The sequence below is a fragment of the Anopheles stephensi genome, chromosome 3 (genome assembly GCF_013141755.1).
Source record: "Anopheles stephensi strain Indian chromosome 3, UCI_ANSTEP_V1.0, whole genome shotgun sequence".
In the NCBI taxonomy this organism is placed as follows: Eukaryota; Metazoa; Arthropoda; class Insecta; order Diptera; family Culicidae; genus Anopheles; species Anopheles stephensi.
This window is the reverse complement of record NC_050203.1, coordinates 40050972-40068317: the sequence shown is the minus strand read 5'-3', so window position 1 is coordinate 40068317 and position 17346 is coordinate 40050972. Positions and strand designations below refer to the sequence as shown.

Sequence of the window (17346 nt, the reverse complement as noted above, 5' to 3'; positions counted from 1 at the left end):
GCTGCGGACGACCGCCGGAAACCGGAAACCGAAGGAAAATCGCAGCCCCATCGAGGACGGTGATGACCGGTGATACGGAACCTCCAGAACCGATAATGGAATAAAGCGAGAGCACTCGTTGCTGGTCATTCCGGAGCGGAGACCGTGTGCGCTTGTTGGGACGAGTTTCCTTTGCCGAGCGAGCGACTCAATGAAACGGCGCCCGAACGGCACTTGCTCCAGGAGGTGTTGCCATCGCCTGACGATTAGTAACCTGGCGTCGCTTATCATCAGACTCACTCACACACACACACAAGCTCCGGAACTCTTTTAGTCTTTAGAATTTCTCTGCCTTTTCTCCCGCTCGAACGGTGCTAAAGAAGGATCAACCGGATGTGAATGCATCCCGCAACTGGAAAGGGGACGTTTGTTGGGATGCAATATAATTTTCTCGTCGGCCGCAATATGCTTGCACCTTCAGCCGTGTGACAGCGACTGCCGCCTTGCTCCATTTTGCACGCCGAGAAGGTCGAATTTTGTATCACTTTTGTTCGCTGGGGACAATGGCCGAGGGTTGCTGCTGCTGCCACATCCATAACGGAATTAGCAGTTATCATAGGATTTACTTGAGCGAATGCGCTTTTGTGCGGGTGTTTTTCGAACTATACCCCGGCCGGTGCTATACTGATGGACGCTCGGAATCGGAACGCCCAGATTTTGATTCCGTTCTCAGAATTTCAAATACGGAAGCAATTCTGATTCTGGTCTCAATTCCGGAACCGATTTCGACTTCGGGTTTAATTCTGAAACCGATTTCGATTCCGGACTCGATTCCGGAACCTATTCAGAAACCGATTTCGATTCCGGAACCGATTCCGAAACTGATTTCGACTTCGGGTTTCATTCTGGAACCGATTCCGATACCGGTCACAATTCTGGAACCGATTTTGGACTCGGAAACGATTTCGACTCCAGACAGAGTTCCGGAACCGATTCCGTATCGGAACCAATTCCGCTTTGGAACCAATTGAGAAACTGGTTCACGACTTGAAAATGGCTGAAACTTAAAAGAAGCATTGATTGTCAGTGTGGACAGTTTAAATTAAACCGAAAATGATTAACAAATAACGTTACGAAATTGATTCCCAGTCCTATTCCGGAACCGATTTTTGATCCAAATTAAGAATCGATTCCGAACCTAGTCGAATCGACCCCGAAAAAAACGGCACCGTCCGGAATCGATTCCGATTATTTTGTCCATCACTACAGCGCTAGTGCTGATGGAGCAATAAGGGTGCAGAGCCAATAGTGCATAAAAATAGCAAGTTTTGATGGATCCGATCCAACATATTGAATTCGCAGTAATATGTAAAATTTAATATAAAATAATATAAAAATCATACTTTTCTACTCAACATCAGAATATTGGAGGTAAAATTGTAAAATGCATCGCATGCAGGTGTCCTGCATGCACCGTCACACCTGTCCAAGAGCCATTTAATCCCGCATCGAAAGGTGTAACACACCGTGTCATAGTTATGAAATAAGGCTGTAGCTATTTTCCGTACGTGCAAAAGCGTCACCGTCATACTTATCACCTAACCTGGGACCAGCCAGCTTGCACGAGCTTTCACGGTCGTCAGCCAGGTTGTTCTGTTTGTTATTCTCCTGTTCCTGTGTATGTCCTGCCACACTGTTTGTTACATGCACACACACACACACATGCACTGGTTGGACGCGGTAATCGGGTTAAAACTTCATAAAGACCACGGAACTGACGGCCCGGGTCGAGGACGGACGGGGTGAGAGCTGTCACTCGATGTAAAATGCTATGGGAAGGAAACTTCGAGCCACGGAACAATGGCATGCCACCCAGTAACAACAGGTGTGCGAGGACAGCGAAAAGACGCACCAGGGCAGGCGTGGTGGTGACAGGGCGGCGACAGAGGGAAAAATATGAGGCGTGATTGCAAGTTGACGCGCTCATCGGTGGACCTGGTCGCGCTGGATAATTTGTGCTCACGTACAAATAAAACCTGAGCCGTACGCCGTTGTGTCCTGTATGTGTGTGTGTGTGTCCCGTGTGTCCTGTGTCCGTCACGGTTTATGGGCTGTCATCGGGTGATATTGACATTAGGGCGTTTGCAGCAACGGCTCCCGGCTCCGAGTTTGAGTGAGTGGCAGACATTCAATTATGTTGCATCGGTTGCAATCCGTAGGCCTCCGTCGCTCGTGCGCTCTGGAGGGAAAATTATGTTTCGCTTAAACTGATTAGCGCCGCCAACTCCGGGCTGAGATGATGCGGGTTTTGGTGTGCAAAAGTGCACTCGCTCTCGCTGTTTGTTGGCTTGTGTGTGTGTGTGTGTGTTAGCCTTTTAGGGGCTTCAAACAGATCGCTCGGTTGTGGTGTGGCGCAGACATTAGTGTATTAATGGCAAGGGCCGCCGGTCGTTCGATTGGTTGGTGTTGGTGGTCGGATGGATGGATGGATATTAATTGTGATCCTCCGTCGTAAAGTAGAATGGCCAGCAGTGGGCTCCATTTTCATCCGCGAGCAAACACACCAGTCACCCGAAGACCGTCGGAGGATGGACTTAGCAGCTTGGGAGCTTCATGAATTATGAATCGACAAAACCGTGGCTGTGGATTCTGGTACGGTCCGGTAGTTGTAAGATAATTAAAAATTCCATTAAATAAACACCCCGAGCCTGAGGGTGGCAGCTGAGAGAGTCTGCGCCCGAGCCGAGAGGTGACAGCTCGAGACTGTGTCGACTGCTGGTCCCCTGTCCCGGACTGCGGTGGCTTTGTGGCGGTGTGCAAAATGAATAGGCACGAACCGCCAGAACCGAGGTATCGGGTTAATCGATGTTTCATTATTGTTTCAAGCTCAGCTTTAAACTTTACCTTCCCGGCATGAACCAACAAACGGCCGGTGAAAATAAGCGGCTGCAGGAAAACACATGCCTTCAGATTGCTGTTTAATATGATAATCCAGCTTGATGATGATTGTTGTCTGGCTTCACGGCTAATCAAAAAAGCCTAATAATAATGTAGCGCATAATTAAGGGTGTCTTTTAGCTGCCGAAGAAAGTGGATGCGTGAGAGGACACCACCATCGACACAATGCGGAACGAGGGCGGTTTGGGAGAGCAATTATTCTAGTGAAACGGGCGATTCCGAGAATCTCGAACTGTATCGAGAACTTGTGGGAAATAGCTGGTGGGGGAATTACTAGACGCGCATAGTAAGGTGTCTTCGTCTATAAATAATCAGTTCGGACGATGTCATTCTCATGACGTTACCCAGGCTTCGTAGTTTGCTGAGTAAATCGTCCTTCCACACTGTTACGTACCATTTGGATAACGTTTATGTCTCCGGGACTAAGAACTTTCACAACTTCGACAAATTTAAAGGTATCTAAAGGTAGCTTGATCTAAAATCCTCACATCTAAATAAAAAATGGGCGTGTCTATGACATGTTAGCAATGCATCAATCTGCACGCTACGCTAGTCGTTTGTGTTTTTCCAGTCTCTCGAACTGCGCCGACTTCACACCCATGGGAATGTTACTCATCCGTGACAACTATACATGTATCGTGTACATGAATATCTGTGTACGATTGCACCGAGAATTCAACAGAGAATTTGTTCATCAAATCCAACTTTGTCCTGTACCTTTGCGTCTAACGCGTTGCCCGTGGTACTGCGGTGCAAAATTTTGAAGTTTAAGATGACTTTGAAGATGGAGTCTTCTATCTGTACGTAGGTGTGTGTTTAAGATTTTCTTTGTAAAAATCAATGCGTGGCTTTGTAAGGATCCACGTATAGATTTTGTGGCCTTGGGCTTTGAGGTTTCATTTCACAATTAAACACTCGTGATTTTGCAAACTCCCCGAGTTTTAAAGCTTCGTACTGTGCGGTAGTAAAATCGCTTCTCGAAAATGTGTTATCTGTGTGCTGTTCTCATAGAAATGAACCAATAACCGGCTTTGAGGCCTGCGATGAAAAGTCTCAAGTTTACACGGTACGTTCTCTCCACAAGTTACAAAGCGCGTTGTCATCTCTTAAGCTTCGAGGCTTTACAACAACATCAGTCCACATTTATAGGAGGCACTACTTTTAGGCACTATTGACGATCCTTAGTTGTTGCATCTTTAGAAATTAGATTAATAACACCTAGACTATACCGTACTCCTTCTTACTTGGCACTCCAATCTCTTGAGGTCCCTGTCATTTCTGTAACTTGAGGTTGTCCTCGGTCCTGCCTTGTGAAGACCGCCGCCGCTATCACCTCTAGAGTCATACCGTATTTGTACGTCATGCACTAAATGTTACGTGTTACTCATTAGGACACTGAATACGGATATAACTCTCTCCGGTTTTACGGTTTTATTTCCTGTCGACATTGAAAAACTTGTATTGCGTTCGATCTACCATGATATAAGTTATCTCAATATTTGACTTCATGCACTGAGATAACTGATCGTAAAGGTCAATACGATCATTAGCTCCTCCTTTTTTCTCAGCTGCCCTAGCATTCTCTCTGTGCATCTGATACTCGTCCGAGGCGGTCCGGTGGCAGATGCGACAGCGGTGTCGGTCTTCAAACGGCAGGACCGCGGTTCAAATCTCATCTGGGCCGTTCCCCCTTAGTGAGGATTGACTATCCCCAACTATGCGGTATCAATAAGTTTGGTATGCCAGAAATGACAGGCATGACCTAAGAGGTCGTTAGGCCAAAAAAGAAGCAGAAGAAGATCTGAGATTGCACTTTGAGCAGCTAGGACTACAACTGCCTGTAGTAAGTATCTCAATGAGGCGCAACGAATTTATTCCCTTTTCGGTGGACGCGTTATGTGATTAGAGTGGTTCTAAACGACCTAGACGACAATTCCTTTTCGGTCCCTACTAGAAATCAAATAACTCATAATCCTCTCACCATTTTCGAATAGGTTTAAAACCGTTTGTAAAGAAGCCATAGCTTATTCTACGTACAGTCTAAGTTACAGCTAATTAGCCTTACATGAGGTTGGCTTTACCATCAACGCTACCAATCCATATAATCTGCATAAAAAGCTCGAGTTCGAAACGAAAGGACGAAGAATTGTTGTGCCGTGCCCCCGACTCAGTGCGGTTGATCGTTTCGCAGAAAAAAACGAGTGTTGAGCGTCAGTCAGTGATTAGAGGCGCATAATTCTTCTCGACAGGCACATTAAAAGTGATATCTGTCATAAGAAGCAAAACAAAAAAACCGGGTCCGATTCCGACTACACAAGTCGCCGTAGTACCGCAAGGATAAAATGTGATGCGAGAGAGAAAGAGAGAGAGAGAGCTGAGGGAGTTATCGTTCGTGTTCCTGCAACACACCACCCATAAGCCAGCTAATCTGCGATCGCACGGTTGCTGATGATTCATATTGCAAATAAACAGCTTACAGGATTGGAGCGACTGTCCGCGAACCGAAAGGTCCTTTCATCCTTCATCCTCTTTTTTGTTCTTGTTGTGCTCAACTCGCTCGTTTGTCGTTGTTATTGGGAAGGGAAAACCCTTTTTACTTTCTTTTCCACTTTTTTTTTTTTGGTGGGGTTTTATTTGTCCGCTTAGCCACCGTACACGCGGGTATGAGTTAAATTCCCCACTGGATGCGCGCGCGCTGTTGTTTTCGTCTTGTTTCTCTTTCACTTCCTTCTGCCATTCGTTTGTCGCGCTTATCCTTCGGTGGGCAATCTCGTGTCCTGGGCACAGCATGGTTAATGGGGCTGTGTGCATTTACAACATAATCTTTCGTTATTCGGGTGGGAAAACGGGGGGGGAGAAAAGTAAGGAGTGGAGGGGTTGTATTTGAAGCGACATTAAGGAGGGAAATTACTTAACGGAACGAATGACACATTCTTCGTGGTTCGTGCCAGTTTGTTTGAGAGCATTTGTGGCGGGTTTTTGTTTCACCGCCGCCACTGTGCGGTGTCGTGCGCTTATCGCGAGCCTTTCATTTGCAGTAATGGAGGATCAGAATAATCAGAACAATAATGTACAAAAGCAGTACGCTTCCGCCAAGCAAGCAAGCTTTTCCTAATAATGGCAAAAGGAAGTGCCGTAATCGGAACACAACATGCTAGCCAAACGAACCGTCATCCAAACGGTGATCATCATCATCATCATCGCCAGCAGTTCAACATTGCACATTGATCTGCTTAAAGTTTGCTCCAGTAATGCGAGGCGAGAGTGCGTTAACAGTGGATTTGATGAAGCGGGATAACGGAAAAAATTCTTGATGTTTCGCACTGCGTATTCCGGTCGTAACTGCAGCTGTGTTGTAGTGTGGAAAAACTTTGAGCATAACCAAATGCCTAAAACAACAATGGGACCTTAGCACCAAAAAGAAAACCAACACAAACAGTTGAAAGAAATGGCTTCGGTGGGCGCCAAAGTTTAAATGTTGCCCCTCTCTGGACCTGGCGTTCCAGGTCAGTACCTGGTCTCTCGTCTGTCAGAGTGGCACATTTGCAAACGAAACTGAAGTTAAACAAAGGACAGCAAAAACATTACTTGGCGTGCGTGGGTACCGTCCCGCGGTTGGCCACCGAATAGTTGACCTCTCGATAAATTCCACAAATGTTCGTCGTCCAGGACCGGGTGAGCGGGCTCGAAGAGAAACCTTTCGGACATTGTAACAAATTTGCAAAGTAATGCCTTTTTTGTTTTTACATCTTTTCGGGGCTTTGCTTCAGACTTTACGTAACAATATTAGCGAAAGCGTGGTCGTGCTGTGGTGGCCTTTCCCGTAAGATTTCGTACGCCGAAAGGTTGCATATTCGACCAACCTGGGCAGTTTGTTGGTCGCAAGCATTGTGCTGCTTCGTTGGAAGGGTTTCACTGACGTCTGCGTCGTTGGTGGAACGTGCTTCCGGTGCTATGCAGGCCGGCCGGTCGATCGTTTTGAATGTTTGCCGGTACTTACTTGCCTGCCGAGAGTTCAGACTGCTTGTCATCTTGTTGATTATAAACATCACCGGTGAAATAAAGTTACCGCACGTGGAGTTTTTTTTTCTGAAGGTGGTGGAAGTAGGTGACGGATCGTTGCAAAAAGCAGTAGATTGCAGTTAAAACCCTTTAGAGAAGGCTTCACTCCCATAGCTCAAACATCAATCAATCATCATTTTTTTCAAGCACATTTGTAAGCGATGTCAAATTATTCGGAATCTTCCAAGAAGATGAATGTCTTTCCTCTGGACAATCCCTTCCGAGGGCCAGCTCACCCGCCACGAGAACCGAAAACCACAAATGGGAGGTGTCTAATCGCTTGTCGAAGTAAAATTGTTCGGCTAGGAAATTGGTTAAGTCACCACGACCTCGACTTGCATCTCACAGCCAGCCTCGATGAGCGCCTGTGTTTTACGTTTCGGCTAACTTGAGGTAAATTAAATCGCTCCAACCCGATGGAGTGTTTTGTCAGTGAGAACCGCACAAGGGTAACACACAGCAAACATTTCCCTCGAAGAGCAACAATTAATTGAATTCATTCTCGACTTCAAAGTGCCTTCCAACCATCACCTTGCGTGTGTGTGTCAGTCTAAAGGACCAATGTTGGTTGGTTGAGTTCATGTGTGTGTGTGTGTGCGAAAACATTACCGGGCCCGCATGTTCCGAGCACCCATATCCCATAAACCATTCCAGTCGAGGGAAAGTCGGGGAAAGCGGTGGGTTGTTTCGCCCACAACGCCCGGGACCACTCTAGTTTTCAGCAACACTGACGTTAAAATATTGAATTCCTTGAGGTTCCGTCCGCTCCTTTCGCGGTCGATCGCCGAGGCACGGTACGGAAAAGGTAAAGATATGCCAAACAAGAAATTCTTCCGGGGCTTCTTGCTCGGGAAGGAAGGTGCAGCAGGTTGATGGTGGTCTGGCAAAACAAGTCTTGGAAAGGCGTGAGCAAAACTTACACAAAGCACCTACTTGTAAGCCTACATACTGAAGCACACACGCAGCATTGTTTGAAGACCGAACCGAAGATGGCGGGTAGGGAGGACACTGGGACACCGGGGGTTATGGAAGGATATGGAAACGCGTGGAAAAACATTTCCTCCATTGCTTTATCAATATATGACTGGCGGGCCTTGGTGGGTCGCCGGTGATGGCCAGTGGCGGTGGACACTGATATGAAATGTAAAAGTTGCCGAGTGGACGGTTTGGTGCAACTTTTAACTAATTGAATTTATGGAAGTTTGAAGCACAGACTTGAAGCCGGTGCAAGAAACCCGGCAACATCAAATGCCATCGTCAAGTAGCGCAAAAAAGGGGTTACCGTACCATACTCGGCCAGCCAGCCAGCCAGCCAGGCATCAAAGCGTGTGTCCCCGATGTGTCTATATGGTGCACTGTCGACTACGCGTACTACTCGATGTGTTCAGCGGGCGCAATCGTGGTACAGCATGTCTGATGTTTATTCATGAGCCTCCTGCTGTACCCGCCCCGGGGACCAGATTTCGTTCCAGAGTCCTCCCGACCGAGTAGGCGACCGTGTGTAAATGGCTTCCGGGAATGTAACCGAAGGGGCTGAGGGAAGACGCCACTGGGCCAGGCGATATGATGCAATGGTTGACAAGCAATGGGCTTTCCGGGTTGAACCGATCGTGGCGACACGTGTCCGCCCGCTTCCGCCTATTTTGACGTCTGTTGTTGTTGTTGTTGTTGTTGACGCCCGCATTCTCCAACCGGGCGTAGTACTAAAATATCGCTCGTAAGTGTAAATACAGGTAACGATAGAATAATGAATGCATCCGAGTCGGCACACTTGAGTTAATGCACAAACAATGCTGAAGGGGTTAGCAGTGGGCTGGGTCGTCCTGGGGTAATGGGGGGGGGGGGGGGGGGGGGCCGTCATGAAGCTCTCGGCTTCGAAAGACACCTTCCTTCCTTCAAAGCGTAGTGCTAATCTTTCTTTTCTTTCGCTGGCTTTCTTCCGTTTTTCTTTCCAGCGTTCACCGCACACAATGCACAAGGGCGCACAGTAACACAAGGTGAGGTACGAGAGCAGACGGCCGCCGAGAAGCAATAAATACCGAAAGCAATTTATCAATTCATACACCAACGTAGACCATTAGCACGATAAGTAAAATCTTCAGCGAGAGACGCCTGACGAAAGACTTGACCAGAGCGTATAGGAAAAGCTAGACCACGCCGACCCGACACCGTAGTGTGTGGCAGAGGCTCACACCGATGACCATGGCAGACGAAATATCTTCGTCGGCGCGTCCTGCGTACAAAAAGCGCAGCTCGTCGATTTCGGCACCGGCCTGCGCCAGCCTGGAGACGATCATCAGCCCACCGTCGGAGGGTGACACACCGGACAGCGGCACGCCGGGCTACCGGCGAAGGAAGCCAGCCACACGATCCCAGAGCGCCCGTATCACAGGACCACGATCGGTAAGACTGGCTTCATTATGCTGTTATTGCGTGGTTTTATAGAGTTGGTGCAAGAAGCCGATTAATTATAATTGTAAGCAGTAGAAAGTAGTTGTATTTATTATTAGTTTTGTTTTCTCCCAAAGTCGGGAATTCCGCTGGCCCATGTTTTAAACCTTAAAACCCCTAATGGTGACAATTTCATTACCGGTTAACTAATGTACCTTGCTAGTGCTGAATGCTTACCGCTAAATTTACCACAAAAATCCAGCAAAAATAACGTAGGTCAAATGTCTTTACACTTAAGATTTGTTGTTTGTCAATATTTAAAAAGTATATATTAGCCAAGAAATGAGCGAATGGAAATCAAATTTTACTTTATTATAACAAGTCCTTACAAGTATTTTTTTATTATTAAAACATAATTTTTAAGTTAAATGTTTTTATTTTATTATTTTAAATAATTCAACCATACCTTGAATCGTTGATACATAATAGAAAAATCTATGGAAATACTATATGAACGGTTGGAGATTGCATCTGTAATGACCAAAAGACATATTTTATTAAACATTTTTGTCAAGTTTTCTATCTATCTCTCTCTTCTTGGCCTTACGACCTCTTAAGATCGTGCCCTCATTTTCTGGCTTACTAGACTTAATTATACCACGTAGTTGAATAGTTAGTCCTCGCTACAGGGCAACGGTCCAGAAGGGATTTGAACCCCGGTCCTGCCGTATGAAGACCGTCGCTGGTTGTTCCTCTACCACAGGGCCAGCCCTATCTATTCAAGATTTATATACAATACAAACATTTTCCACGTTTTTTTTATCCTTTTCAGCTGCTTATTATCGAAATCGCAAGCATGATTTTCACTGAAGTTCAGTGAAGCTCTTAAAAAATGACGAGCAAGCATTATTTAAAGCAATACGTACTGGGTGCCTCCTCAAACGCAAGATTGACTATCCCAGCTACGGGTAAAATACGTGGTCACAGAAAGCCAGAAATGGGAGGCCAAGGCCTTTCGAGGTTGTAGTGCCATGGAAGAAGAAGATACATAGTGTGTTTTGAATTATATAATAAAACTTTTGAATCTCTCGGTGGAATGTTTAAAGGAGATAGTTGAAAATTGCAATCATACTAAGGAATGTACCATTCAATTAGGGAAAATTTACTTTTCAGTTGTAGAATGCCTACAGAGCCTTTGGTCTAACCCTTCTAAATTGAAAAATTAGGAACTGTCATTGGGTCATTAGTTTACATTACCATACCCTGTCTTCTATATTCGATCAGGTTTTACGTGAAAATTAGTCGGACATATTGTTTTCCTTTATGGTCAAATAATTGCAAAGATTTAAAACAAAATTTAAAAAAAATAAAATTAGGAGAAGTGTCTATTTTTACTCAATATTAAGCTAAAATGAAATCTTTCCTTCAAGTCAAAATGTCCTCCGATTTTAACGTTTTGTTAATTTTATCCAAAGAATCAATTCCTCTTCAACAACTACTGGAGATTGTCCAACTATCGATCCCATCTTTGGTTATATTTACCTAACGACGATTACGACTGCAGAGGTAAAATTCCTCACTTATAAGGATAGCACTCTGAATACATTTGGCGACGCAATGTCGTGTGTTGCGTATTACCTTTCGTGACTCGTGGCTTCTAAAGCACGGAGACTGTTGTTGGTTAAGGGTGAATTTCAATTGCAGCGTGTGTGATGCTTCCTTCCGGATCGAGCAGCTTGTAGCAAATAGCTTCTTGTAGTTTGATTCCAGCATACCAGCTTGAAGAGTTGAAGAACCATCCCGGCAAGCTTCATGATTATTATTTCTCACAATATTATAGTTGATACAGTTTTCCCTACTTGTGACGATCTTCTTGATGCATATGCTCCAAGTGGAATTCTCCTACTCCTTTCTTCTGCACTTCGCGTACGGAACACTTACATCGTACGGGTACGGTGACGGTAGTAGAATGGTTGACATTTCTTCCGAAAGTGGTTTGTTTCTGATTCAAACTGCTGCCAGAGAGACTCTCTCCATTGGTGCAGCTCACAGTGCAAGCCTTTTGTCTTTTAAATTGAAATTTGGAACTTGGAAATGTTTCGACCGAATTCCATGCACCGTCAAGTCTTGCAGTCTTGGAGAAAGACTTTAAATTGAGTTTTGAGAGAAGAAAAAACGATGGAAACTACTGAATTTATGAAGTAAAAGTCATGCTTAAGAGAAGGAATAAAATGAAGAAATAATTGCTAGAAGATTAAGCTTGAAATTAGCTCAGGTACGGTTAAGAAACCTGGAGAATCCTTTCAACGCGACATAAATCATTTAATCCATTTTTTTAATTTTTATAATACTTTGTACCTTAATTTAGTAAATTTTATAAATTAATTACCTTTCTCAAGCACATATTCAACTACTTCCATTTTCTTCTACCTAACTATCGCCATACTATCCATACTTTCAAACAGGTTCGCCGTAAGCCACAGCCACCACCGCCAACACTGCAGGACTCGCGGGGACACTGCACGAGCGAGCCGCGACTGAATGACTCAGAGACCCCACCACCACAGAAACGCCGAGGATCACAAAGGCGTCCGATGCACAACTCAGGTAACTTAAGCTCAGCCTCGATCGGTGCTCGCCACCAGGCTTGAAGTTGAAGCGCCTTTTACGTTGCTAACAGCATACAGTCACATTAGACAGGTGACCAGCTTTACGTTTGATTGCATTATTTTATTACCGCTTTAGTTGGGTGTAGTCTGGGTCGGGAAATGCATAGGGGAAGTGCATTCCCTAGCAGTTAACCCAGCAAAACAAGCGAATCCGAATAATATTCTTGAGTCGGTAAAACTGCACGTATGAATCATTTCTGGCCTTTTCCCTTCGTTGCAGAGCGGCGTCATCAAAATGTAAGGATTAAGTTAGGTATGGTGAAAGCGCAAGTGCTTATTATAAATAGCTTTCCTTTCTCCGTTCTTTGCGTCGTGTGTCGGTACCAACTCCCAACGTGTTTTTTTTTCCCCTATCCACCTGTCGTTGTACACGTTGACCAATGAATCTCGGTAGAGTCCAACCGTGGAAAATGTTTTCCTTGCTCTGTCTATCTCTCTCTCTCTCTATCTTTCTTCAATGTGTCCTTCTATCACCACGTACCAGCACACTTCCCTGTTCCTTCATCTTTTATTTCTCCCCAGTTGGCATTAGTGATTTGTACCCGGGCGAGTGGCCCCTTAGAATGTAAATATTCTTCAGAAGCGTCACAACCGTCAGCAACTTGCCTGCTCGCCGGTTTGCAAAATTCCACAAGTCCAGTTGTTGTCTGGTTTGTGCCGTGATGCGATCATAATGTATGTCTATCTGTATGTGTGTGTGTGTGTGTATTGTCCCTTCGCACCCTCTGATGTTTGATGGTGATGTTTGAGCCTCAGCCCACCATCCTCCACTAGCCGCCGTCGGGTGTTACAGAATTCAGAAATTCCAATTTCAGCTCATGTCAGTCCGGGCAGGACTCTTTGACTACGCCCACCGACCGCTGGTGCCGGGTGTGTAAGTTTACGAACGGACCTCGGCGTTCTTCAGGAAGGTTGTTTCGTGGCCGATGTGGGAGTAGTAGTAGCACGTCCGGAATCGGTGTCCTGGATTTGGTTTTGTAATCGACCGACCGAGCGAGAAATGTTTTCTCGTTAGGAGATAGTGTTTCGAAACGTGGCGAGCTTTCACTCAAAGTTCTACAACATCATCGATCCAGTCCAGGTGTGGGGCCGCAACAGTCGAGGGAAACGGGTAAGGAGTGGCCAGGCGCAACAGCAAGCACAAAAACTCATCCAACGATGGGAAACGTCGGTCTTTCGTCAATGTGCGGGTTTCATTTACATCGAACGTAATCGTAAATGATATGGCCTGATTATTTCGTTTCCCCCCGGCCTCACGCGTGTTATTCGGCTCCATCCGTTCCATCATTTGTCATTTGCACCAGTTTGTCAAGTTTGGCTCGGCCTCGAGGGAATGGGCGAAGGAAGAAATGGGCAACTTTAAGTTCGTTGCGAGGATGCTATGCCCGAACTCCGCAGACTCCGCAAAGATCAAAGCGCTTAAGATTAGTGTGTTGCATGAATAGAAACGTAGTGCCTCTGAGTAGCAGTATGGTGTGAAGTACACGTAGTACATGTCGTTTGGTTGGTAATGATACAAAGTATTGCATGTTTGATTAGCTCTTGTTAAACCGTAGCGCGTTTACTATCCTCCCCCGAGGAACTGTGGCTCGCACGTCACAGAACTCCCACAGAGCATACCACAGGAAAGTGCTGTTAATGAATGCTGAAATTCCTTTCCTTTCTTCTTCGACCGACCACCCCGTAGCAACACCAAGGAAATCGAACGCTTTTCTGGACGTGCCGCAGATCAACCTACAGCACCTGCAGATAGACGATCAGGACGACGATGACAATATCAGACTGAGAACGTTCAGCTCATCGAAGCAGGGTAAGTGTGTGTGCGTGTGTTTGTGATTGTCGCGATTGAATCTGGCGGTTTAATTTGCCGTTTTCGGAAAACCTGGCGTGGCCCAAGCAGGACCGTGTGCCCATTTGAGCACAACACCCTTTTGGCGATGCGTGCGATTTCGCCGAAGGGTTCTCGCGCCCTCGGACGATACGGTCGGTCGGGCGACCTTTTCATCTGCGAGAACCGTAACCGGTGGTGGTTCGCCCATTCGTAATGAGCATTGAGCGGGGCGATTTTCCCGGAAGCCGGAAATAATAGGTACCGTTTTTTGGGTGAAAAACGGTTCAAAGTGCGCCGAAAATAGCGGTGCTGATGCAAAATTAACAACGTAATAATTAACTCATTTTGGCCTCAGTTAAAATGGGGAACCCGGGTGGGCGATAGGGAAGCCATTCGTACAACGTATTTCGATTTTGAAGGAAAAGGAAGGATTTTTATTGCGTTTCAGAATCGTTAACGTTTTAATTTTTAGATTGATAGGCAGCTTTGGAGGTCTCTATAATAGTCTGGTATAATTTAAACATTAGGATTGAAGAATAGAATACACCATACATTTAGTTAAAATAACACTCAAATTTAAGAAATATGGCTTAGGAAATGGTCGTTTCATAGCCTTCAGGTTTTATATCCAATCGCTTTTCTAAATCATATAAATTGTCTGCCGGAGATGCCATTAGAAATGTGGTCCAATCTTGAGCGTACCCACGAACCCTAATGCCAGGTCGTAACCGACCAATAAACCAAGCGACGATTTCGAGGATCATTGTGCAAAGTCGTCCAATCGCCATTACTCGGTTGTTATCCTTTTGCTTTCTATTTCTTGTTGCAGGCGTCGTGAATCGGGGCGATTCGTTTCGCAGACGACGGTCCAGAAGCAACAGCTTGGCCCCGGTTAGCCCTGTGCGGGTGCAGGACGAGGTCCTAACACCACCGACCGGTCCAACCGATTCGTACTGCGTCTTTATGATTGGAGCACCGGGCGTCGGTAAGGGAGCGCTCCTGTCACAGTTCCGTTCGTCAGAATGTATTAATGCGTACGATACGCGAGGTAAGGACACTACGACTATGGCCCAAAAGACGTTTTATTGCGCCACAGAGTTCAATCATATTGGTTCTAATGGTATCTCGTTACGCCACGTTCGATTTCCAGAGTCGCCGGGAGAGCAGAATATATCCATCATTCTAAATGGCGAAGAATCGGAGCTGAAATTCGTCACCGACAGCATGGGCAACAAGGTAAGGGGCGGTGGACTTGGGCGGAGGGCTTGGAGGGGGAGCTGTCTTTAGCTTACGTGAGTGATTTTCTTGTTCAGTGAATCATTGATGTTGATTTGGCACTGGTGTAATCAATGGACAAGGACACTGTTTGGAGTCAATCGGACTTTTTCTTTGCACATAGCAACTGTCTATAGAAATGTCCTTTTCTTTTGTGAGTTTGATTTATGGGGTGCTGATCGTGATTCATAATTTATAATCCTGCTCAGCGGGTGTTGTGTGAACGATGAAGCTTTCATGAAGTTGTTCGATTATCTTGGATAAAGTCAATGCCAATGAATAAAATTGATCCTTTGGGTCTCTCTTGTGGAATGGGTTTCTAAACTAACAACAAATATATTATTGCAGGAATATTTATTCATTTTTCGAGTGTCAAAAGTTAGTGTTAACACTATAGCCAGCTCAATTGAGCTGTGTTATTAAATTTATCTGTATATAATATTTAAATTGTCAGAACAGTTCGCCGAACGATATGTAGATTTGGAAATCCTTCAATTAACAATTTTAAATCAATTATCACCTACTATAAGTCAAACCAATACCGTCTACCGTAAGTCAAAAAGGGGCGGTCAGGTGGCCGAGGCGCGTCGGTCTTCACATGGCAGGATCGGGGTTCGAATCCAATCCAGACCACCTTCCCGTGCGCAGGACCGACTACGGGGAAAACAAGTCACAGAAAGCCAGAAAAAGCAGGCCAAGGCCAGTGGAGGTTGTAGAGCGAAGGAAGTAGAAGAAGACAAGTCCATTCAGATCCTGGTATACGCTGGTATAGTATACAAAGGCATTCTTGGCTAAAGACTCTCCTGTGTAATAGTGAAGCCAGGGGACATTTGAAATTTGTAAAAATCTGACGAGTTCCTCTTAGCTCTTTTGAAAAAAAAGGTGTCCAAATAGAGTTTTGGTCCCCGTTTGTGTGGAAGAACAATGAAGAAGCTGCTATAACGACGAGTTCTATGAGCTTACTTACCAGGCGCCTCCATTATTCCGGCCTTTCTGGTCGAGGCATCAACGCCATGACTCCATCTCAATTTGAGCCTACCACATCTCCTCTATCCATATGGTCGGCTTAAAAGGACTTCTCGTCCGGTGTCTGAGAATGGCATGACATGAGCAGCCTTCCGAAATCTAGTGATTCTAATAGTGAGATCATCTAGAGCTTCTCGCTGTTATGGCTTCTCCATTGTCCTTTCTCATACATGGGCCAAACATCTTTCTGAACATCTTCCTCCCGAACGCGGCTTAGAGGGTTTCGCCAGTTCTGGACAGCTTCGACCATCAGGACAAGTATTTTGAGGTGGAGAAGTTTCCTCCCAACATCTTCTCTTCTAGTGGAGAAAAGTTCTATGAGCTGTACGTGACTATTGTGCAGTAAATCAGATCACAAGGGGTTGATCATGTCATGAGAATGGCACCAGACGACGAAGCTCGTATAGTTCTTACACAACGATCGTCCTTATAGATTGTAGGGCCTGTCATACATTGAAAGACGATGGCGCTTGTATGTGAGTGGTAAAGAGATCTTCTGCAGCATCTCTAAGATCCTAGAGGCGTTAGTTGAGCCTGATAAGTAACTAAGTTCTATTTTACAATTACTTATTTTAAACTAATATTCGCTAGAATAGACAAATCATAAATTTGGGCTCTGAAGGAAGAATGCAGTCGTGATTAAAATTAACGTTTCACAGCACATTTCACAACCTTTGTGGTGCTCTAGTCTCTGAAAATGTGATTATGAGGATTTTCTTTGGACTTATTATTATTCATAAATCGATTACTCTAACGGAATAAAATATCCATTCGCGATTTCATTAAACTGAAATCCGTTGTCTAATTTGAATATATTATATTTGTGAAGTGTGTGTGTTATATTTTGTGAAGATAACTTGATTTTCCATCTCAAGCTTATGGTAAGCTCTAAGCAAGATTAAGGAGCGAAGAAAGATAAATATTAATGTTTATCGTTACCCCCCAACACAAAAAAACCTGCAATCTTGCACACCACACATAAGGCTTTGTGTTGAACAGGTAGATTAAAAACAAATCCTCCAAACATTACCGCTAAACTGTAACGTTGTTCCAAATGAAATTAAATTTCGCTAGCCCACGCTCACCGCTTCAGTTCGTTTAATTGGTCGAACACGGCACCGAATGAAAAATTAATCAGCATTCAAATGAAATCAT

The 17346-nt window shown here is 45.1% G+C and overlaps 1 protein-coding gene across 6 annotated transcripts in view; it reads left to right on the top strand.

Moving 5' to 3' along the window:
- Positions 1-17346, top strand: part of LOC118511964 (GTP-binding protein RAD) — a 39658-nt gene that overhangs the window by 12140 nt on the left and 10172 nt on the right. For 2 of the 6 annotated variants that reach the window (XM_036055696.1, XM_036055695.1), the window contains exons 3-7: positions 8955-8996; positions 11856-11997; positions 13747-13869; positions 14720-14938; positions 15041-15126. In XM_036055696.1, coding sequence (XP_035911589.1) covers positions 11985-11997; positions 13747-13869; positions 14720-14938; positions 15041-15126 — 441 coding nt within the window. In that variant the 5' untranslated portion in view covers positions 8955-8996; positions 11856-11984. Of the gene's footprint in view, positions 1-8954; positions 9403-11855; positions 11998-12279; positions 12313-13746; positions 13870-14719; positions 14939-15040; positions 15127-17346 lie in introns of all 6 variants that reach the window. The other 4 variants (XM_036055691.1, XM_036055693.1, XM_036055694.1 and 1 more) reach the window with 4 other exon arrangements.